The 24,689-nt window shown below is 39.5% G+C and overlaps 1 protein-coding gene and 2 long non-coding RNA genes across 3 annotated transcripts; all 3 read right to left on the reverse strand.

Annotated features, from left to right (window-relative positions):
- Positions 1–8,562: 8,562 nt before the first annotated feature.
- LOC131228602 (uncharacterized) lies at positions 8,563–9,010 on the reverse strand. The gene is made up of 3 exons (XR_009163018.1): positions 8,950–9,010; positions 8,761–8,853; positions 8,563–8,647 (listed from the first exon to the last, which is right to left on the reverse strand). It is a non-coding gene; the product is annotated as an uncharacterized LOC131228602 (long non-coding RNA).
- A 6,746-nt stretch (positions 9,011–15,756) lies between these two features.
- LOC131229495 (uncharacterized) lies at positions 15,757–17,127 on the reverse strand. The gene is made up of 3 exons (XM_058225457.1): positions 16,797–17,127; positions 15,921–16,007; positions 15,757–15,837 (listed from the first exon to the last, which is right to left on the reverse strand). The coding sequence occupies exons 1-3, from the start codon at positions 16,981–16,983 to the stop codon at positions 15,776–15,778; spliced, it is 336 nt and encodes a 111-aa protein (XP_058081440.1). The 5' UTR covers positions 16,984–17,127; the 3' UTR covers positions 15,757–15,775.
- A 556-nt stretch (positions 17,128–17,683) lies between these two features.
- Positions 17,684–20,749, reverse strand: LOC131229651 (uncharacterized). Its single transcript, XR_009163518.1, has 3 exons — positions 20,714–20,749; positions 17,908–18,008; positions 17,684–17,774 (listed from the first exon to the last, which is right to left on the reverse strand). It is a non-coding gene; the product is annotated as an uncharacterized LOC131229651 (long non-coding RNA).
- Positions 20,750–24,689: the final 3,940 nt, after the last annotated feature.

Consider the following 24,689-nt stretch of genomic DNA (forward strand, 5'->3'; position numbering starts at 1 on the left):
GATTGGACAGTTCAAATCTATTACCACAGCTAATCGATGAGGGGTTTGTGGTATACATGGCATCCATTATATGGGATAGGATGCCTATTGTTACTAAACAATTCGATAGAAGTGCTATACACTCCCAATCGCTTTTGCTTATACTAAAGGCTTGTTTGTTAACAGTGAGTTTTTGCACAGTCACTTCTGCCTATACTAAGGGCTTGTTTGTTAACACTGAATTTTTGCACTTAACATAGAATTGGGAAAATATTCTGTGTTTAGTGGTGTTTGTTAATGCGTTGTTAACGCGGAAGAAGGAAAGTGCTAAGTGGTTTTTCACTGAATTCTTTCCATGAGAGGAGTCTGGCTTAATGGTGAATGCGGAATGCGCTTCATGAATTTTTCACTAAACAAAAATTTTTGCTTCCAAAATTACCCTTTTTCTAATTGCTATGGCAATTTTTTCTTTCAAATTGTTTGCGCAATACAAAATCAACTTTTAACTTGTGAAACTTCTTTATGCCCCATCATGTTTTATCTGTTTGATCCACACAGTCCATCAACTTTTTCAGATTATTCTAGAGCATGAGCCCAAAAAATGAAGTACATGTAAAACTCAAGCGGACCACACCATTGAAAATTATCACTGGTTTCAATGGTGGGTGTCATTATCAGTGTCATTATCATTGCAGCTTCCTTTGGTGTGGTCCACTAGAGCTGTGCACATGCCTAATTTTTAAGATACAAAATTAAAATGATTTGAGAAAAGTAATGAATGGCATGGATAACACAGTTATATCATAGTGGGCCACACAGAGTCCTGCCTGGATGGATTACCATCCGGGCGAGGGTACGAAGCAATCCGCACGCTATATCGCTAGTGCAGATACGTGTGGAAACGGATTGGCTACTCCCCCGCCACCAGCCTTGTGGCTAGTGGTTGGTGCTCTATGGGCGCCACCATGATATATATGTTTCATCCATTCTGCTCATCTATTTTTAAAGATCAATTTAGGGCTTTATTCCAAAAATGAGAGGGATATAAATCTCAAGTGGAACACACCACATTAAAACAATAGTGATTGAATATCCACCATTAAAATCTTCTTAAGGCCCATTGTACTATTTATTTGACATCCAATATGTTGATTAGGTCATACAGGCCCAAATGAAGGGAAAAAACAAAAATCAGCTTGATCCAAAACTTTTATGGCCCCTAAAATCTTTTTAATGGTCGATGTTCATTCAACACTGTTTTCATGTAATGTGGTCCACTTGAGATTGCTCATTTTTGGTCTCATACCATAAAATGATCTAGATGCATAGATGGACGGCATGGATGAAACATATACATCATGGAGGGGCCCACATAGCACCGACCACTAGCTGAGTAGCCAATGGATGCGGATTAGCTGCTGACAGGTTGAATAGTGAGATTTGTTACCGAAGTGATGTCACCAAGTTATGTGGGCCCACTGTGATGTAAGTGGGCCCCACTATGATGTATGTGCTTTATCTACACCGTTCATCTATTTGGAGATTTAATTTTAGGAAATGAGTTAAAGAATGAGGTAGATCCAAATATGTAATTGACCCCACCACAAAAAACGGTGGGGAGAGTGATGCCTATCGTTGAAACCTTCTCACCATGATTTTTATTTGAAATCCAACCTATTCACAAGTTAACACAGACATGAAATAAGGGAAAAAACAAATATTAGATCGATCAGAAACTTTTGTGGCCTACTTAAATTTTTAATGGTGGGCGTCACTCTCCCCACTGTTTTTTATGGTGAGGTCCACCGAAGCTTTGGATTTGACTCATTCCTTGGATCTCTACCTAAAATTATATTTCCAAATGGATGGACGGCGTGGATACAAAACATACATCATGATGGGTCCCACATAAGTTGGTGACGTCACTTTCGAAGCGAGTCTCACTACTCAACCTCTCGTTATCCAATTCACGTCCGTGGAAATAGATTGGCCACAGATGCGGATTGGCTGGTGTACTTGACACCAGCTATATAGATGTTGTATTGACGCCAGCAAGTTCTATGGGTCTTGTCATGAGGTATGTGTTATATCCAAACTGTCCATCCATTTGGCGAGCTCATATCAAGGCTTGAGATGAAAAATAAGACATCAAACTATCAAGTGGACCACACTGCAAAAAGCAGTGGGGAATTGAACATCTACCATTGAAACACTTTTCAAGGTCACATACATAGTGGGCCTTATTTGAAGGTTTTGTTGCTACTAGTGCTCAACGCCACACGACGCAGTGACAATCTTTCCACTAAGAGGAATTGAGGGCATTAGGAATAATGATATTGTAGTTTTCTATTAAGTATTTTAGTTTATTTAAATTAAATATAATGATTTTATTTTTATTTAATAAAAAATAATTCATTTTTAATGTAAAATATTTTCAAACTGGAGAAAGGGATAAATGTTTCAAATTAACATAGTTTAAATATTTAAGATGTTTGTTAACAAATAGTTTATTTCAAATTTAGTACTTAATTTTTAGACTTCAACCATAATTATCAAATAAGTTTTTTGATTTCAGATTTCATATTCAGGCTTCAAATTTCAAATTCGGTCTCTAGACTTTAGATTTAACAAACTAGCCTGAGAAAATTTTAATGGTGAAAATTCTTTAAACTCCAGCTTTCTCTTTCAACTAAGAGAGGCAGATTGGGTACTGATTAAATTTGTGGAACTGCTGTGATTTATTTGTTTTATCCACTCTGTCTATCTATTTTACCAGATAACTTTAGAGCTTACTACAAAAAATGAAACATATCCAAAGCTAAAGTGGAACACACCATTGGAAAAAATGTGAATTGAATATCCACCGTAGAAAAATTCTTGGGGGCCTCAGAAACTTTCGATCAAGCTGATATTTGTATTTTCCCTTCGTTCATGTATCTGTGATCTTATGAACAGGTTGAACGACAAAGAAACATCATTGTAGGCCATAAAAAGGTTGTTAGGCCATAAAAAGGCTTCAACGGTGCAAATTATTATTCCCACGGTTGCTTCGACCCCTGAAATGATATGGAAAAACGGATATACGGCGTGGATAAATCACATGGCCACAGAGTTTATTCCGTACGATTCCTGAGTAACTCAATACGCAATCCGCTTTCCAAATAGGTTATGCTAAGGTAGTGCTCGAAGAACCGTGATATGGTACAGCCGTCGCGAACGAATCTACATTGCAGGATGATTTCCATTTGGGAGGTACCATTTCCCGTTATTTTAATGGTAAATGATTCAAAGTACAGCTAGGTTGGACGATCATAGACATCTGATCAGTGGCTATCAGCAATGAAATGTTGGAAAACAAAAAATGGTAAACGGTTACCATTTAGTGTATAAAAATGATAAAAATAGATGGCTATAATTATATAATAGGTATTTTTGTTTTAAAAAATGGCCATAAATCATGGAGTCGTTAGATGGACGGTATAGATTCATGAAAAACCACACCACGTGGGCTAAAAGGAAAACGATTTTACCATACTCGGCTCCTCTCAGATGTACCGTATCATTTTCAGAGTGGAAAAAACAAAACAAAACTAAAAAAAAGAAAAAAAAACGAAGAAAAGAAAAGTCAAGACGCCAGTCGGCAATGCAAGTTGAACAGAGAAAAACCTGATACTTGAATGATGTTACGAACATCCGTACACATGCCTACTGCCATTCTATGCATGCTTACATATATCTCAATCAAAGCCGTTTGAATTTAAGGAAATTGTTTATCGGACGATAATAAAAAAGATCACACAAGATAGATAATTGTAACCATCCGAATAGCAACAATCAAATGGACAGTTATAAATCAAACAGTCATCGGTCCAAGCTCTCTTTTGGTATCCACCAATCTGGTTTTGTCAGACATAGGCAATATATTCTCATGCTATTTATTATTTTATGAAGTTGGCCCATTTTTGCCGAACAAGTGGTACGCGATGATTTTGATTGATGGAAGCGGATTGGCTGGTGTACCACAGACCAGCTATGTAACTGGTGTATTGACGTCAGCAAGTTCTGTGGGTCACATCATGAAGTATGTGTTATATCCAAACCGTCCATCCATTTTTTGAGCTTGTGTTAAGGCTTGAACGGAAAAATAAGGCATATATAAGGATCAAGGGGACCACACTGCAAAAAGAAGTGGGGTATTGAACGTCTACCACTGAAACCCTTCTGGGGTCATAGAAGTTTCGGATCAATATGAATTTTTTTTTTCCTCTTGATCCAGGTGTTTGTGACATTATGAACAGATTGGATGGAAAATAAACGTTATTATGGGCCCTACGAATTTTTTAACGGTGAAAATCATTATCCCCGCTGCTATTTTTGGTGTGGCCCATTTCAGATTTGGATATGATTCATTGTTTTTCTAATGGTCTAAAATTATCTATAAAAATTAATGAACGGTGTGGATATAATAAATACATCATTGTGGGGCCCATGTAACTTTGATCTCCTTTGAACCGTTCGTACAACTCGGTGCTCGAGGAGCGGTGGCGCTCGTCTTCGCACGCGCGTATCTACACCAGCTATATAGCTGGTGTGTGGTACACCAGCCAATCCGCTTCCGTGATTGATACATGGGTGGGCCCCACTTAGACACGCACGAGATTGGAAATTGAGCAAACGATTCTGATCGTCAAATCGCCAACGAATCACTGGGCCACATCTGGCAGTAACCACCATAAGATTCCGGTCCAATCCATACGGACCATACCACTGGAGTACGCACTTGTTATGAGTGTGGACAGTGTTGGATGCTTAGCAGCTCGTCCTTGCCAATGATCGGACCGTCCAATCTGAAGAACATTGATTGAACAGATGTATGTACACCTCTATCTATGTGATTTTGCCAGGTGGGCGGGGAAGAGTAGTTCGAGTGAATGAAAGGTCCAGATCAACGGTTGCATTTTCTCTGTTTCCTACTTCAACTAGGTGTACCATTAACTTACTCTACCCCTTGATGCACTGAACAATGACTAAGAGTGTGAATTTCTGTCGTCGATCTGATAGTTCAATGGACCCGACCTGACAGTAAGCTTGTCTGGGTCCAAAATTCGGACCCATCAATCAGGTCCGGGTCCAAAGTTAGACCCGACCACCAAATGAGTCGGGGATGAAATCTCACCAAATAAACAAGATCCGTCCTGTCCCAGATCCAATGGGTACCATTTCACAATCCTATGATGGATCATTCCTGGCTCAGATCAAATTTAATGGTTCAATATGGACCGTTGCTCTGACCATTCCTTTGGTGAGTACTATCAGATTGCTATGATACCTCACTCTGGTATGACCTATATCTACATGATGGCCCACCAGAAGAACGACTCGGATCATCACGTGCTTGCCGCTAGTTACGTGATAAGGGTAACCATTCCTTTCATGGACCGAGTCTCACTGACCACACAATCACTCATTTGAATAAGAATTCTTAAAGTGTGTCTTGTTTAGGAATTAGAGACAATAATTCAAAGCTTAGGTTCGATAAGCCCACACGCATGTAGAGCCCTGATCATCTGCACATCAGGTACATGTGCCAATATGGCACATGTGTGGCGCATGTGTGCGAGATCAGATCTTTCCATCAGGTGGGCCAATACTGTTTAGATATTATGACCTAAAAATTATACCATTTTACTCCTCTGGATGAGATTACAAAAACAAATTGATGACACAAGACATCTGATTGTTTTGTAAATTGTGGCCCACCTGAGGATTGAACCTGATCTTTGAACCATGGATCTAATCAGCACGGTCCACCTATGAAGTTCTTGGGTCTGGCGTACGAGTGTCATTTTTGGCACGTGTGTGTCAAGCGTGCGACACGATGTGGTCTCAGCGGATCAAATTATTTACAATATTTGAGGCCGGCCCTATGCTAGGCCATGCTCCGGGGAAGAGATTGTACATTGCGTTCGGGCTTTCAGTTCTGACAAGAGGAGATATATTTCAGTGATCCAAACCGTTGAAATAATGAGACTTGTCATGGATGGTCCACACACAAAGTCTTTCAGATTAGAAGATTTGGTTTTTATTAGTTGAACGATAACCGTGCTGTATGTATCATTTTTCTTACCTGTTTCTTTGGGTTTACGATTTTTCAGAATAACTTACATTGGGCCCACAATATCAACGGTTTGCATTACTGAGAAATGGGACCCACTTATACAAGATCAAAACATGAGCAGTCACGAGCAATGCATTGTACCGCTACTTATTTACATTCTATTGGACCGGATCTAGTCAAAGTATGTTCCAACTCTCGCTGATCCGTCCAATGTCTTTGGGCGTTGTTTTAGCCATTCAAATAAAAATATTAGAGAGATAAGATGTGAGATCCTATACCGTCATCAGGTGGGCCCCTTGTGTGGATTTCTTGGGCCAAAACTAGGTCTGGTCTTTCCTGTCCTTTTAGCCACACATGCACGTAGAATGTATGAATATCCAACATCAATCAATTTTTAGCTATACATTTCTTCGGTACACGCGCGTTTGTAACACAGACGGGGATCGCTGCTCGTGAAATGTAGTGGGAGTTTAAGTCACCATGGGGTAATGAAAAGGCTTAAAAGGAATAGTAGCCAAATTAATTAAAAATGCATGAAACAATAATACAGAAGTAATTATTATAAGTTGGTGTTTGGCTGAGACTCAAAGTTTCACGTTAAAATTTAAGCAAAACTCAAGTTTATAACAGGTGGTCCCCACCATGATATTGATGTTATGTCCACATGGTCCATTCAATTTTTTTTTTTAAAAAAAAAAATCATTTTAAGGTATGAGCCCAAAGACATGATAGATTTAAAGCTAAAGTGGGTCATACCACATCAACCAGTAGGATTGAACGCTTATCATTGAAATTTTATGGGGTACTATTGGTGTTTTAAATCAGCCTTATTTTTTGGCTCATGTTTTAAATTGATTTAACAAAATATCAAAATAAGTAGTTAACATAAACACATATCAAAATAAGTTACATCGGTTGACATAAACAAATATCAAAATAAGTTATTATTATTTATTTACCTTGATTTATATGCACTTTTTTTTTTTTTTTTTGTTAGCTTGTTAGTACACCCCAGTGTTAGTTCACACTTTACTGGTAGCCACCCCCACTAGGGATCAATAGCAAGACCAGCTAACCAATTAAGCTTTAAAGAAAATGGACAATGAATACAATTAATCTGTCTTGTAACATCAACTACATTTGAGTGCTTAGCAATTTTATATTATTTAATTTATCCACTATAGAATTATAATGATGACAAATTTATATTACTTCAATGTTAAATCATCACCAAAATAAATTTAAGTGTCTGTTTAGATTAAAATTTTTTATACTAATACTATGAAAAGTATAATAATTCTAAATATTTCACCAATGGTTCTAGTATTTAGTTTAGACATAGTAAAATTATATTGATGACATAAACATGCGCTTACATATGGTCTTAGGAATTGATATTGACAACAATGATGTCTCAAGTTGACATGGATTGGCAAATAGGCTTGATGAGGCACTCGAAAAACTAAAATCTCAAAACGCACACTCTTGTTGTACTTAAAAAAAAAAAAAAAAAACCATTACGGAATCACAGTTGGTAATGTTTAGATGATATATGTCATATGATAATGGAACACATTTGAGGCATCCAGAGGTAGAAAGTGGTCGAGTGAGAAGAATGGTTAGAAGAACACGTGTTAAGAAGGGAAGGATCTGGAAAACCAACGTCGCAACAAATCAACTATCATAACTGTCGAATGTAAATAAAAATGTCTGAAAGATAGTCAGAAGGGATATATCTACCAAAAAAAGGGGCAAAGGCTACAGACAAAAACCGTAGCCAAAGACCTATGGCTACGGTTATAGTCCGTAGCACGACCGTAGTCGTAGGTGCCGTAACAATAAGCCAAAAAAACTATGGCTACGGATTTAATCCGTAGCCATAGAAACAAATAGCTACGGATTAAATCCGTAGCTATTGATGCAAGTAGCTACGGATTAAATCCGTAGCATATTTTCTGTAAAAATCTACATACGGCTACAGATAATATTTGTAGCTAAAAGTATTACTATATCCGTGGCTATAGGCCAAAGTGAGAAATAGCTACGGTGTCTAGATCTAAAGCTACTGCTATTAGCCGTAGCTTTTTTCTTTAAAAAAAAAAAAACCAAAAATAATAATGGCGTCTCTCATCAATGCAAGTACATGCCCTGATAGATCAATTCATATAAAAATTTTAGATTTAACAATAAAAGAAACAAGTGCATATACAACAAATGAAAAAAATAATCTAGCTTGATGATAATCATGTTCAGGTGCCCTATATTGGAGGGGTTGGATGTCTACATATACCATGTGGACCCCACAATTCTCATATTCATTGTTTTTTCAGAGAAAATATAAATAAATAAATAAAGGTATTTTGGTATTTCTTCTTGTGGAGAAATACCTTCCGAGTATTTCAATTCATGGAGGCATTATTTGGCAAAATCAAAATTCCTGCAAAATTATGCTATAAAAATCCATAAAAATTAGATATAAATTTCAAAAAGGCAATAACTTACCATAGTAGAGCATAAGGGGATGACAAGTCAAGAAATGGGTATGGCCACCTGTAACGTAGATAGGATTGTAACAAATCTTCAGCTCAAACATCCTCAAGTGAGGAAATGCAAAAAAAAAAAAAAAAAAAATTAAAGAAGAAGAAGAGAGTCAGTCTATTTACCAAAGTGAGACACAAGCATGGATGACCCATTTGAAAATGACATATATAGATGTCCACAAAACAAAGTTAGGAGATCCAGAACCATGGGAACCTCTGAAAGAAAAGAAAATCCAAATGGTGGCCAAGTCAATGAGCAGTCGAATCAGCAGTTGGGTAATGCTCGCCAACAAAAAACAAATGCTAGCTTACTAAGCTATTCAAAGCAGTATCTCTAAGGAGAAAGACGGCGTTCGGTGAATGCATACCAGCCAATAATTGCCACATAAGGTAAATATTCATACTTTGCTCAAATAAAATGGAAATAAGGTCTGGTAAACAGTACAAGGAGTTGCTACATAGAAACCAAAAATGACTGGAAGAATGCATAATATTATCCATACAGAGTGTAGCTCAAATATTTTCCCTTTTTCTTCTGCAATCTATTAGGCTGCAGAGTTCCTCAAGACTTTTGATTTTACCAAACAATGCCTCCGCCTTTTCAAAGCAAAGTTGTCACGCCCCAAACTTGGAAACCGGGCTCACAAAATTCCCGATCGCCAAATCTGGTACTGACAGCCTCCGTAGTACCCCATTCTCGGCTCCCAGCGTATATATGCCAGATTTCCAATCCTGGGATCTTACAAGGAGGATTTCCAATGTACATTTATCTCGTAATGAGCATAACCACAAGATTACCCAAATCACAAAGGCAACATCATCATCACATATCCACTAATATAATCGCTTGAGTACAATACTGAGAGGGAAGTACATAAATAAAATAAATCAAAGCTCTAAAAAAAATCGCTGCACGCTCCAGGCTCAATGCTGCTGCAACCTAGCATTACCTGCACACATCTATCGTGCATAAGCTTATAGAAAGCTTAGTGGGTGGTGAAAGTGTGTGCATAAGGTAAGTGCCAAGTAAGCAATATCAGAGTAATCAGAGTAAGCGGAAATACTGATAAACGCATAATCATACAATATCAAAACACTAACAAGATCATGAATCATACGAAATCAGAGTGATACGAAAACATACTGATAGGCCCATGAATACCATCAGTCTTATCCAGGCTATGCGACGCAGAAATATAATAAAAACGATATCATATACTGATGGAGCAATGTAGATCAACTATGCAATGCCGAGACAACAAGCAAAATATCAGATGCCGCTGATGCAATGCAATATACAAATCCTGATGAGTCCATGAATACCGTCAGTCGTATCTAGGCCGTATAATGCAGAAACATAGCAACTTAAAATGCTAAGTACTGCGGATGCAATGTGGTATGCGGTGCGAATGAAATGACCATGCTGGAGTGTGAAGTCGGGATGATAGTACGTAGTATCGCAGGCTATGGGGTCCATCACAAGGGACTTCTATCCAAACCAGTCCCATACCTAAATTTGGATAGTCAGACTCAATGTGGTAAACTCCTGATCTCAGGTTAGTCGCGCGCCCAACCGAAATCTTCGCCATGCGAAGGTACATGTAGCAAATAGTTACGCACCACCGGCCCGAGTGGGTAGTGAATGAATGAATATGCAATTCCTGCTTAATAAGTCCACATATCAGTACGGTTACTCTCTGGGAAATCACCGGGGTCTATTACACTCCAAACCAGATTGCCGCCCCATCGCGCGCAACAAGGTGAGTGGAAGAGACCTCACTATCCGCCTGCCAATATCGGGCCCGGCTCGTCGATAGCGGACCCATTCCTCGAGCTGGTCAAACTCAGCCTAGCATTGCCCCCTCCTCTCGGGCAGGTAAGGCCGCACCCCCTTCCAACCGACCACGACACAGTGGGAGACGCGGCCTAACGGTATACGGCCCTCATGCGCTCATGCATCCACTCGGTCTAGACGTTGGAGCAACCTCTGGAACCAAGAGGGTTTAAGGACTTTCACCCAGGGATATCTATAGCACCCCATGTAGAACAGATTTCCGGTGTCCCATCTGGCCATCCACGAAATACCTGTGGAGGCTACAGCCCTGATGTCGCTAGGGCGTATGGTGGTCATGTCACATAAATGCGAGATGCATGAGTCACACAGTCCAATCATGCATCAATCCTGTGTATAACGAGCACTCATGTGAGACAAATCTCCGCCTATCAGGGAGTCTCATAACAACATGCCCAATGTCATATGCAATGGTCAACCACATCTCATAACAAACATGCAGATGATGCGTATGGACATGTGTCGTGATGCTATGCGGTCACATACTCATAATCGGTATCAATATCGACATCGACGATCGACCTCGACAATGTGGACATTTAACCAACATTGCCCCCAAGGAATGACCCACATAGAGTCTAACGTATAGTGGACCCATGACCTCATACAAGGGCCAAATATACAACACCATGGGCATCACTCAAGAGCTTAATATACATCACGATGAGCCTCTCACATGGACCTAACATACATCACAATGGGCTCCATCGCTTGGCCCTCAAATGCATCACAATGGGCCTCACCACATAGGCCTCATATACATCACATTGGGCCTTAAATACGGGTTGAATACATATCACAACGACCTCAAATAAGGGTCGTATATACATCACATTGGGCCTCAAACATGGGCCAAATGCACATCACAATGGGCCTCAAATACGGGTCGCGTATGCATCTCATTGGGCCTCGACAATCGGAATCGGCCTCTATAATCGGAATCGGCCTCTACAATCGGAATCGACGATCGATCGATAATCAGAATCGGCAAATCGGTCATGTCAATCAGAATTAGCAATCGATCATGACAATCGAAATCGATCGATAATCAGAATCGGCAAATCAGTCATATCAATCGTTAATCGGCCACGATAATCGAAATCGACCGATAATTAAAATCAGCAAATCGGTCACGACAATCGGGATTAATCGATAATCAGAATCGGCAAATCGGTCACGACAATCGGGATCGATCGATAATCATAGTCGGTAAATCGGTCACGACAATCGGGATCGATCAATAATCAAGTAAAATCGGTCACGACAATCGGATCGTTCGATAACGATAATCTAATCGATCGATAATCAAAATCGGTAAATCGGTCATGTCAATCGGATTAATCGATAATCGGAATCGCAAATCAATCACGATAATCGGAATCAATCGATAATCGTAATCGGCAAATCGGTCACGCTAATCGGTATCAACAATCGGTCATGACATCTAATCAATCAATAATCGAATCAAGAAATCGGTTATGTCAATTCCAGTATCGTGAATCGATCATGACAATCGGAATCAATCGATAATCGAATCGGCAAATCGGTCATGTCAATCGGCAATCGGTCATGACAATCGAAATCGATCGATAATCAGAATCGGTAAATCGGTCATGTCAATCGGCAATCGGTCACGATAATCGAAATCGATCGATAATCAAAATCAGCAAATCGGTCACGACAATCGGGATCGATCGATAATCAGAATCGGCAAATCGGTCACGACAATCGGGATCGATCGATAATCATAGTCGGTAAATTGGTCACGACAATCGGGATCGATCGATAATTAGAGTCAGAAAATCGGTCACGACAATCGGGATCGATCGATAATCAGAGTCGGTAAATCGTTACGATAATCGGCCTCGATCGCTATTCGGTCAATCAGCAAGAATGGACCTAACAAGGCTTAATGGAAGATCATAATGTGGACATTCAACCATCATTTCCCATCAATGTGGACATTTAACCAACATTAATCCCAAGGAGTGGCCCACATAAACATCATTACATACATCATGGTGAAATCACATATCTCAACGGGCCTTAAATATACAACCGGTGGGCCCTGCACCTAGGTCTCAAATACATCACATTGGTCCCTCATCACACGAGCCTCAAATACACAAGAGTTGGGCCCTGCACCTAGGCATCATACACATCACGTTGGCCCCTCATCACACGGGCTTCAAATTCATAACAGGTGAGCCCTGCACCCGGGCCTCATATACATCAAATGGGTCGAAATGCATGGGCCCCGAATACATCAAATCGGGCCGCATCATGTGTGCCTCAATCAAATTGGCCGCATCATATGGGCCGCACCAACGGGTCGCACCAATGGGCCTCATAAACGACAAGTGGGCGCTGCATCAATGGGCGGCATAGATATACAATACTTGCATCACGGTGAGGATAAGACGGATACACCATGGTGCATTCCATGGACAGATAGCAGGGATAAGACATACGTCATGATGGTCCCTACCACTGTCAAAGGCATGGATGGTGTGAATATACATATGCCATCAAGGTGGGCCTTACTCAGCACCGTCCAAATGAACGGTGGGGATACAAGACACATCAGTGTGGGCCCCACCCGTCCAGGACGGACGAACTGTTGAATAAAACACATATATAATGGTGGGTCCCACAACACGTCTATGTACGAACACTGTGGATATAAAATAAATACATCAAGGTGGGTCCCTCCCCCACACGTGCCACATGTGTGGGTGGGCCCTACACCATGAAAATGGATGGACAGAGTATAAAATACATAGATCATGGCAGATCTCTCTGCACTGTCCAGACATGGACGGTGTGGATATTAGAACACAAGCAAGGTGGGTCCCATGATTTAGACGGTGTGGATCAAAACCACACATCACCTGAGGGTGGGCCACGTGGATGGGATCCACGGACGGCGTGTATGTAACACATACACGAAAGGTGGGTCCCACGCAATCAAGATGAACAGCATAGATAAAACATTAATGGGTCCCCACCGTCCAGGGCTAGACGGTGGGTGAAATGGATGAAATACGTACATCTGGTGGGTCCACACGTGTGGCCCACCAGCTTGTACCAAGCTGATATCTGTGTTTTCATTTTATCCAGGCCAGTGGACGGTCGGCCTGGATGATACATGGCTGTCAGGTGGGTCCCACAGCTGATGTAGCACGTCAAGATGGTGGACCCCATATTGGATCAAGCTACCATTTGTGTTTTCTCTTCACACGGGCTGGACGGTCCGGATGACCATCATTAAGGCGGGCCCATGATTTGGACGGTGGTGTGCTCCACCTGATATCTGAACCTACCTCATTCCTTCGACTGGACAGACGGTGAAGGAATACAATCCATCAAGGTGGGTCCACGTCAGTGTGGCCCACCCGTTTTTGAACCAAACTGATATTTTATTTTATATTATTCTATTTTATTTTTGTACCAGCGTCCAGGAGGGATGCAACACATTTATCAGTGGTGGGCTCACCGTTCAGTGATATGGACGGTAGGGATAAAACACATATATTACGTGGGCCCCATGGACGGCGTGGATCCCACTCACTCATCAAGGAAGCCCCACGTCCAAGCAATGGACGGTGGGGATAAGGCTCACATCAAGTTCCATCCCACCGTCCAGGGACTGGACGGTGGTGGCATGGATAAAATCCATACTATAGGTGTCCACACGTGTGGCCCAACAACAGCTCTAATAGGGCTGATATTTGTGATTTCCCTCCCATCCAGGTCTGTTTGAGGACGGACAGCGGGGATAGGTGGGGTCCACGTGGGTGGGCATCCGGTTTGGTCCACTTGGTTGGACGGCATGGATCATACATCAAGGTGGGCCATCATACACAAAGTAAAAGAGAGAGGGAAGGAGAGAGAGAGATCGGTGGAGGGAGGGACCCCGCCACTATGGGCCCTCCCTATATAATGCATACATCAAGATGGGTCACACCCTATGTGGGCCCTCAAATAACAAAATCAACGGTTAGATCACCCACCTCAAGATCTCCTCTTCTTCCGCCTATAGCGTCTAGAGCTCCGAGGGAACGTTTTCAACGGTTGAGATGGACTTTAGATGGTGGGATTGGGTGGTAGGAAGGTGGGCCACACCAAGCTCTCTCATGGAGATTGGAGGAGCTTGGACGTTGGGTTGCTTGGGAGATAGGTTTGAGAAATGAGAGAGAGAGAATTGTAAGAGAGAGAGAGATGTGTGAGTGATGGGTGAGGGATGGGTGAAAGGTGATGGAGTGATAGGTGTACTTGACATGTAAGGTTGCTTTGACTTTGGGGTTGCTTGGGGATGAGTGTTGTACTTGACATGTGAGGTGATTGATGGGATTGATTGATGGGATGAGATGTGATTGATTTGAAAGATTGTCTTGGGTTTACAAATGCGCGGCGTTTTCCTCGAACTGAACACGGGCCCACATCTCCTGGCCTGGGTATCACCTCACCGCGTAATACGCGGCGTTGGAACCGCGGCGATGGCGCGGTCGTAATGATACAAGTCTCGGATTGAACCGACTCTGGAATACAGGATGCAACTCAGGATCGTGCGCAAACGCTAGTTATAGATCGCGGGTCGCTGGAATTCGACTGTGAGGACCGCGAAAGCCTATGGAACAGTACGGTCAAGGATACGGGACTTACAAAAGTGCTCTTGGGCAAGGTCTTAGATTCAAGGAATTCCGACAGTGTTTGTAACGGCCACCACCGTTATCTTTACGATACAGGCCGTAACAGCCTTTCCAGTTTCTTTTCTTTCTTTCTTTTTTCTTCTTTTTTTTTCTTCCTTTTTTTTTTGAAAAAAAAAAAACTGTATCTACCCAATAAAAGACAATTAGGGCCTTTACAAGGGGTGTAATGGCCATTATGGGCACCGTAACAGCAATTACGGGTCATTTTTTTCACAATGGCCATTACCGCCATTACAACCACGAACCGTGTAGCAGTTGCTACCGTTACTTTTACGTAATGGCCTTTACGGTCCTATAAGGGTTTTTTTGGCTTGGCTTTTACCAAGCTATTTTCTATAAAAACTTATTCACTCCACATTGGCTAGTGTATGGAAAATTGAGATTTTAATCTACTTAGGGGTCATATGATGTCTATTAAAGGACTTGTGTTCTTCAGTCCTCAAGTTCTTTGTAATAGTTATCCAATTGCACCATCCCAATTCCAATGTCGAATGCCATGAAACAAATGAATCAAAATCTCAAATTTCCAGATCCAATTGCCACCCAAACATACCAAGGAAGTTGATATGAGTTGCTAGTCGCAATACTTGAGAGCAGCTAAGTTGTAAGCTCTTGTAGTTGTCTTCCATATCATACCTATATATAAAAAAAAATGTGTTAGGAGAAAACAAGATTCTGATTAGAATAATTGAAGAAAACTCACAGGAATTCAAGCCTACCAAGATAAACTGTAGAAAAGAAAAATGAAATCCATGGGGCTTGGAAATGATCAAGCTTAAGACACTTCCTGGTAGGATGACAAAAACCTGTAGAAAAAAATTAATTAATTAATTACTACTTCTTACTTACTTGGCTAAGTTTTTATTTTTTTCAGAATTTTTTCAGAATTTTCCAATGGGACTCTTGATCCACACGTGATTGACATCCTGACTATTCATCAGGTGGAGCCACAATTTAGATGTGCTAGCCCAAAACTCGGGTCTATGGGCTAATCATAGTTAAGAAAACTTGATTCATAGCACATTTGATGTATACACGTGTTCCACCAGATAGCAGGTCCATTTTACAAATTCCAAGTTGGCATGGAAAACATAATTGTTTCTATGGTGGAGAATCATGAACTGCATAAGTCTTATGCATAGCGGTTAAATTGCAGACCTATCATGGATATAGCATGGCCTAACAATCATTTAACTGATTAAATAGACAAAGGGCCTCTGTTTTAGAGAAAACCCAAATCAAACCACTTGAAAATAAAAATTAAAAAACAAAATAAACCTCTGTTTTGCAGCCTTTTTTTGCAACAATCCAAAAACCAAGAAGAAGAAGAAGAAGAAGTAAAAAATCCAAATCAAATTACTTCTTTACTAACAAGTTATTTAAAAAAAAAAAAAAAAACATTTGAGGCCTTTGATTGCTAGCTAATTAGACAAAAAACCAAATTCAGACTATAAATAAAAAATATTTAGGACTGCTACCTATGCAACATGTAGATCTACTTCTAAGAAAAAGATCCAGACATGTTAATAACAAACAACTATTCATCAATATCATGTAATTGAAATGTTGCAAGCTCAGTGAATGATAATTCTTACTTGCACCCATATTGGTAATTACACAAACTCCTCTTTCCACAGCCAAAAGTAGGAGCAAAGACATCCAATCTGAAATTACACCAGCATTGGAAAGCAGGACTGAAGACACCAAAGGACATTTTGTCAGAGTGAAGATCCCACATCTGTGGGCCCCCATTGATGCATGTGTTTTATCCTTCCACGCCATACATCCATATGGGGAAAATAAAAGATGTACAAATGTTCAGATTCAAGAGTGAGGTGTGTAAAAATCAGATGCCAATATGATTCAATTAACATACGTATACAAGTTATAACAAAGGCAAACAGAAAATGATCAATGGAGACAATGAGCATATAGGCCAAATTCAACATTTTGAAACTCATAATGGCAAAGAAAATTGAGCTTCAAAGGTTTAAACGGATATTGCCTCCCAATTTTCTCGAGTTCCTTCTGCCATTTCCCATTCAAACTGTCAAATATTGTAATCAATAAACGGTCGACATGCCAAAGATCTACAGGCCCATGAATTGTTTCTCACCAATGTAAATATAAGTTATATAGCTACAAGATATTCACTACAAGAAGCCTACCCTATGCTCCACCCTAACATTACTTGAGCTAAGGTTTAGCTACGATCCAATTCAATTGGCATGCGGTTCTCAAAAACTAAGTCATGCATAAAATAATAATAAATTGTCATCATAATAAATAAATAAATAACTTGATGTTTGGTGGGAAGTGGATTATAAAACTTTTGCTAATATACCATTTAAAAGCTATTCCTAAATTGATGGGAGAAAGTTTATAGTACCAGGAATCCACAAATTATATTTGTGTGGTATAATTAATGAATAGAAAATTTATACTACATCTAGTGGTAACATACCTGGGAATCTGCAAATTATATTTGTTGCAATCTGTATTTCAGGTACCAGTTGATTCAAAGTATCTACCACAGTTCTGAACTCACTTACAGTGTATTCTCGATTCATTGCCTGAAATATAAACAACAAATATTCTCTTAGGAGTCTATATAAAGCTGGAATCATTGGTCTCGATCATTGATCAAAGGTACCAACGAAATTTAATAAAAAAAAATTATCTGATCAACAATCTTTTCCCACTTACGCTCAAAACAGAGTTGGGGCCATGTGATGTATGAAGGCCATCCAACCCGTCCATCATTTGTGTCACCTCATATTATCTCCAGATTTCGTAACTTAAGCAACCTAAAAGGAAAAAAGGAAATAATGTGGAAATTAGAATTTGTGAGCCATGTCAGTTGTACATGATTGAATCAAATCATATCCCCAGTACTAGGACAGATATCAAAGGGGATAAATATGACAAAATGAGCACTTACCCAAAGCAATCCACAAATTCTCAAAGCAAGTTCTCAATCCACATTGTAATTTCATGATTTTCAAAACAATGACTGAGAAACCGGAACAAAGTTCAAGAGCATCTCAATGCAAGTTCAAAAATAAGGGAATATGAATGATATCACACAATGCAAAAATGGAGAAGGAAAACTGAACAGCTATCAGGCCTCGGTGATATTTGTAGAGCCAGCCCTTATCCACAAATGACAGTGGTGAAATACTACGATGAACACCAACACTTTGCAAGTGCAGATGCTGGGAACTGAGAATTCATTCGGCAAAGGCAGGTATTGCTGAAACAGGTTGGTAAATAGCAGTTGACAACTGCTTCAAGTGCACAGGTTTTCAAGTGCACAATGGTTCAGATTAACAAATCCAGTGATCTACACTCAAATTGCATTGATGAGTAGGACTCAAATTTTGACTCTCTCAAGAGGCCTTCACCTCTCCTCAAAATTAAATGAAAATTTTATGTGGACACATCATAGAAATCAGCCATACATACTCAACAACACAATCAGCATTTTAAAATAAATCTCAAACATGGGAAAGAGTTATTACTTCCAAAGTCACTAGGATGAATTCTATTTAACTACTTGATTTGTAATCTTTTTAAGGCTTAAGTGCTGCAGTGTTGAGATATTCCACCACGAGTAGTATAGATTGTGTGAACAGCAGAAGGCTCTGGATTGCAAGGCTGATCTGATTTCCAAAAATAGAAATGTCCTCGCTGCTAAAACCCGTCAAGTTTAGTGATAGCTTCCCCACTGCAAGAGCTTCCACTCTAGCATGCACCTGAACACAACTTCCAATATAACAGCTAGATTTTGGGGAAAAAAATCAAAACAGAGACATCTACACTGATCCATGCTAATTTGCTTATACCCAATTCCTTTTTGGGTTTCAAAGAGCATGATTTTTTACTATAACCCAAGTGACATGGTAGGCTCAACACATCAATCACTGTGCGGGTAAATATGGACTCGCAAAACATAAAGAAATGAGGTGCGCTCCAGTGGTACTGGTACCACTGTAAGGTATGACTCAAAGAGGGGAGACTGGCAAAGGCATATTCAAAATAAAAAACATAAGAGAATACAAATTTTTGCATGGAACAAACAGATACTCACAGAACTTGCAGTGCGGTGACAGATCACATCATTTTCAGATTCATATCCTTCGAGATAAAAAGGAATCCAAAAAATTTCAGACAAAAAGGTTATGAAAAGGTTCTACATTCTTGAACTTGTTTTGTTCACTCAAAATGAAATGTGAAATAGGCTATCATATGAGGCTTAGACAGAAACCAGATTTTCTAGCACATGAGCGATAAAAACTTGTTTTGTGCTGGAAATTACTAGACAGAAACCAGATTCATATGAGCACATGCAAACAATTTTGGATTACTTTTTGTAATTACTAGATCATACGAGCATATCCAAATTTTTTTGCATGTGTTGGAATCCTATATCACATTTCATGTGCTAGAAGATCTGGTTTTCGCATGCACATATCAGACAAAAACTAGATTTATATGAGCGAGTTGCATGAGAAAAAAAGGTTCTACATTCTTAAACTTGTTTTGTGCACTCAACATGAAATGTAAAATAGGTTATCATATGAGGCTCAGACAGAAACCAGATTTTCTTTACTGGGGAAACCATAATTGGCATCAGAGGATTCGGCGGAAATGCCCATCAAAACGAGAAAAACTGCTCATTGATCAATTAAGAATTATCAGGAGAATGCCGTAGAAATACCATGGCATTGTGTAACTAGAATCCAATGCATCCAACGTTTCACGGTATTTTGCATAAAAATACAAAAGTTGATTTTTATTTTTATTTTTTGTTCAAAAGCAATGGATGTTTCCCAATTAGTTGGTATAAGGCTTTGATGATGATGAAGATTAATGGATGTTTCACAACCTGGAAATCCTACAGGAATTCAAACACACAGAGATTGAAGAGATGAATAAGAGGACATATGCCAGCACACCAGTCATGTGAGATCTGCACCTATCACCTGAGTAGATCTAACCATGAATATGCCCTGCTACAAAGCAAGTTAATCCACTCATCAGGTGGGCCATACTCATATTCGAAAAAATGAACAGCTGCTTTGATTGCACATCTCTCACACATGTGCCACGATCCAATTCTTTAATCCCTTAATGGAAATCATTCAAAAAACAAGAAAAGGCTACAAAGACAACAACTTTTGATTTTCTTAAGAACGTTAAAGAGAACATGAGGCTTGTAAGTCGGTCAAGCAACCATTAGACTTCGCCCCCACCACATTTAGAGACCGTCAGCTAGCCTTTATGGGTCCGACAGTTACCTGTTTCTGAAACAGGTAACTGTAGTGCATTAGCCTAGATTTTGAGATGTATGCCTAACATGGGATGCAGATCTAATGGACAGCTTGGATGACCCTCACACAACACGGTGGGCACTCCTTTCAATATTCAAAACCCACTCCACAAATTTCAGAAATGGAGAGAGAGAGAGAGAGAGAGAGAGAGAGAGAGAGAGAGAGAGAGAGAGACTGACCGATGTCTGGATTTCCTCTCATTCTTCTCCTTTTTCTTTTTCTTCTTTTTCTCCTTCTTTCGAGTGCTCTCCAAGTCTCTCTCACGGATCAATGGTGGGTTTAGGTGAAAGGGGGTTTTGAAAACCCTAGTGAGAGAGAGAGAGAGAGAGGTTGGGAAACAGGGAATGGGGCCAAGAGACAGAGAGAGGGCGAGGGAGCACGGGAGATCGAGAGAGGGCGGGGGAAAGGGAGAGGCTGAGTGCGAGAGAGAGAGAGAGAGAGAGAGAGAGAGAGAGAGAGGGCTTGGTTTTGGGAGATGGCGCGGGCGCGAGAGAGAAAAGAGGATTTTTATTTGGTTTTGGAAGATGGCGCGGGCGCGAGAGAGAAAAGGGGATTTTTTTATTTGGAGGTGCTCGCGCAGGAGGATTAGAAGGGATTTGGTTTTGGGGCCGGTGACGGACGGAAAGTGTTTATATTTGTGGGGCCTACCGTGATGTATGTTACTGATCCACTCCGTCCATTCATTTTAACGGATCATTTTAAGGGTTGATCCAAAAAAGAAGTCATATCGAAGCTGTAAGAAGATCCCATAAAATATTAATGATAAAAATTTATTTTTTATTATTTCTTACTGTGTGGTCTACTTAGACCTTCAATGTACCTAATTTTTGGGCTCATCAATTGAAACTATATATTAGAATATATGGGCTGCCTAGATAACACATACATATTCCAATGGGCCTCATGGAGCCCCTTAAGCCCCATCAATCTCTAATAAAATTCTGTTGGGGATGCAAGCTTTAGCTACAAATTAAATAGGATTTAGCTACGGATTAAATCCGTAGTAATTTGCTATGGTTTATATCCGTAGGCAAAAACTTCCAAAGTCTGTAACCTGTGGTCGATTTTTTGGTAGTGGATCTATAAATAAGAAGGAATCTAACAAAGCAAGCCATCTCACACCAATCCAATCAAACCAATCAAATTATCTTTTCTTATCATAGTTGATAGCTTAGCTTTATCGTATGAGTAACGATCATCTAGTAGCAGTAATCCTTAGTTGTAATTTAGAAGTGGTAATCTTTAGTTATAATCCAACTTTACGCTTATAAGTTGGACTATTCCCGATTTCAATATAAGTAGTTTTTCTTTCAGAAATAAGCCTTGCGGTTGCTCCATTTGATCGACTGTAAGTATTTTCTTTTTGTCTAATTATTTCCACATACAAAAGTCCTTTCGTACGAAAGGCAGTGTGTAGCCCATCTTCGAAGGAAAAACCCCACCATCCAATAATCGCTTGATTATCTTATAACAATCTTATAAGTGGTTGAATAGACAACCGATCTTCTCAGGTCTCGATCATATATGATCACACTTGATGTATTTGCCTACGTAAACGTCGAATGTAAATACAAACGTCTAAAAGATAGCCACACAAAAGGGATCTATAAATAAGGAATCCAACAAAGCAAGTCGTCTCACGCTAATTAAATTATCTTTCTTTATCATAGTCAACAGCTTAACTCTATCTTAAGAGTACGTAGCATATCTTTTTTAGTTTCAATACAAGCATTTTTTTTCTTTAGAAATGCACCTTGCAGTTGCTCCTTATAATTGACTGTAAGTTTTTCCTTTTTGTCTGATTGTTTTCATATACAAAAGCCATTTTATATAAAAGGCAATGTGCAATCTATTTTCGGAAGAGGAATCCAACTCCCTAATGTTCGCCTTATTATCTTATAACAATCTTGCAAGTGGCTGAATAGACAACCGATTTTGATCACACTCTTCATACCTGCCTATTTTGGTGATTGGGGTTAATTTGTTCGGTTTGAAGGCACACCCACACACATCACACGTGACCGAAGTAAACCAAGAGCCAACTATTCTTTCTCTCTCTAAAAAAAAAAAGAACATCATACATGGCTAGTACATGAAGATAAGAGGGAGGATCCATGCCATCCATCTAGTAGTCATCTTCATAGGACTGCACATGTGCGACTTCCAACCATGGGCCATCTATAGAACACACTAGATGGATGCTCTGGGTCCATTACCTTAATTAGCTGGCACCTGTGATTTACTTGGGCACGAATGAACGTAAGAAAGATGATATCGTTCATGGGACGACGTTTCCAAGTCATTGGGGTCTAAGAGAACAATGCCTTAAGAGACAAGATAGACGGGTGTTTGATTAGCTAGTGGATGGAGGATGAGTGCAGAGCTCGACAATCAGAAATGTCTGCATTTATCCTTTTGCATTCGCCATGGGGTCCACATTTGGATGATCACAATCATTCTTCTCCAATGTATCTATGTTGATGGAACAATGTTACTATAAATATAATTTTAAAATGATCATGACCATGCATTGGTTTGTGAACTAATATGTTATTAGATTTTAAATCTCTAGCTATGTAATATTCTATATTTAGCATAATATGTTTGGAATTTCCATGTGTTTAGTATTGGAAGAAAAACACCCTCTTTATAGTATGATTACAACCTATTGATAGGCAATATGCATAGCTATAAGAAAGATCATAGGTTGTAAATATAGGATATTATATAGCTAGAGAGAATATTACATAGCTAGAAAAAAGATCCTATGTGCTGAATATAGGATATTACATAGCTAGAGATTTATAATCTAATATGAACTTGGATGAAAACCTTGAAAATGCTCTTTTAAATGTCCAAATTCAACTTTAAATACTCATTATAAGAATTGTCTGTTCTGAATTATTTTTTAAATGCTGATCATTATCTACATTAGACCCCAGAAGATCGACAGTCCCGATCATCCAACCAGCTTTGTAGGTAAACTCTTCGCTTGTCATTAAAAAAATGAGACGTTTGCTACCACATAATACGTTCTCACGGATTATTATGGGATACCTTGGGATTATAGCCGTTGGATCTGTGGTCACATTTAAGTGCTCTAAACAGTTTTATCTGATGGGTCTCCTCAGGTTAGAATAATTCAATCCTATGATCATTTAACTCCTTCCATTGAATATGGTTCTCTACTTAATTTATTTATTTATATTTTAAGATAAGTTTAAAGTTTTCCAATCTTAAAAATTTTTGATGCATCCACCATCAGGAATGTATCCGGTCAGATAAACAGTTCTGATAATCGAAACATGATCCCATATCTAATGGCTATGGTGCTAACTCCATAACAAATTAACAATAGATCGGGACGGAGCAAAACTCCATTTATTACAAAAGGAATTTCACCTGATTGGGTCCGTTGCGTTGGATCATGAAGTTAAATTCGTCGCTTAATACTGGACATGAATCAGAGTGATAGATAGATCTGGACTGTCCATAGATGGTCTTTTGGTGGTAACCACACCAGAGGATAATCCAACCACGTAAGTTCTTTCTCTTGAATCCATTTCGATTCTGACCGTCCACTTGAAGGCCGGTGTCTGTAAGGATAGGATGGTCTATTCTATGTGATTTTCGACTTCATTTAATCTCTGCATACAACCCTCTAGTTGAACGTTCTTGATCCACTGTCTCATATGCCACGTGTAAAGTATTGGACGATGAAAACGTTCTCCCCATGCAGCAATCCCAAGCTCTCTTACAGTCTTACTAAATATATGTTGCTGGATTCACGGAATGTTATTATTGAAAGTGATTCGGAGAATTGTGAATCCATGGAACTGAAAATGTGGTGCCCTTCTTTGAAATTTGTATATTCAAAGTTTGGATAGTGTGGGAAAACTAAAGAGTGTTTCGGAGTAGAATTTAAATGGATTGCAATTTGCTCAACTCATTGTTGTGGAAATGACCCAAGTAGGGTGTCACAGTTTTAATCCATAACGACAACTAAACCCTTTATCGCAATTCCAATATTCCTTTTTGGTGCATGAAATGTGGTTAGCTTCACTATTCACTCTTTTGTTGAATTTAATTATTACAATTCAATTCAATTGAGCATCAAAACAGCCTAAACCTGTAAACCATCATTTTGAAACCTAA

Source organism: Magnolia sinica, chromosome 16 (genome assembly GCF_029962835.1).
Source record: "Magnolia sinica isolate HGM2019 chromosome 16, MsV1, whole genome shotgun sequence".
Classification (NCBI taxonomy): domain Eukaryota; kingdom Viridiplantae; phylum Streptophyta; class Magnoliopsida; order Magnoliales; family Magnoliaceae; genus Magnolia; species Magnolia sinica.

What these genes read in the sequence shown, in the direction of transcription:
- LOC131229495 (XM_058225457.1), bottom strand. Translation starts at nt 16,983, where the DNA reads ATGGCGTGGAAGGATAAAACACATGCATCAATGGGGGCCCACAGATGT. An exon ending in AATTACCAATATGGGTGCAA is followed by an intron (nt 16,008 to 16,796) that starts GTAAGAATTATC and finishes TTTTTTCTACAG; the next exon opens with GTTTTTGTCATCCTACCAGG. An exon ending in CTTTTCTACAGTTTATCTTG is followed by an intron (nt 15,838 to 15,920) that starts GTAGGCTTGAAT and finishes TTTTATATATAG; the next exon opens with GTATGATATGGAAGACAACT.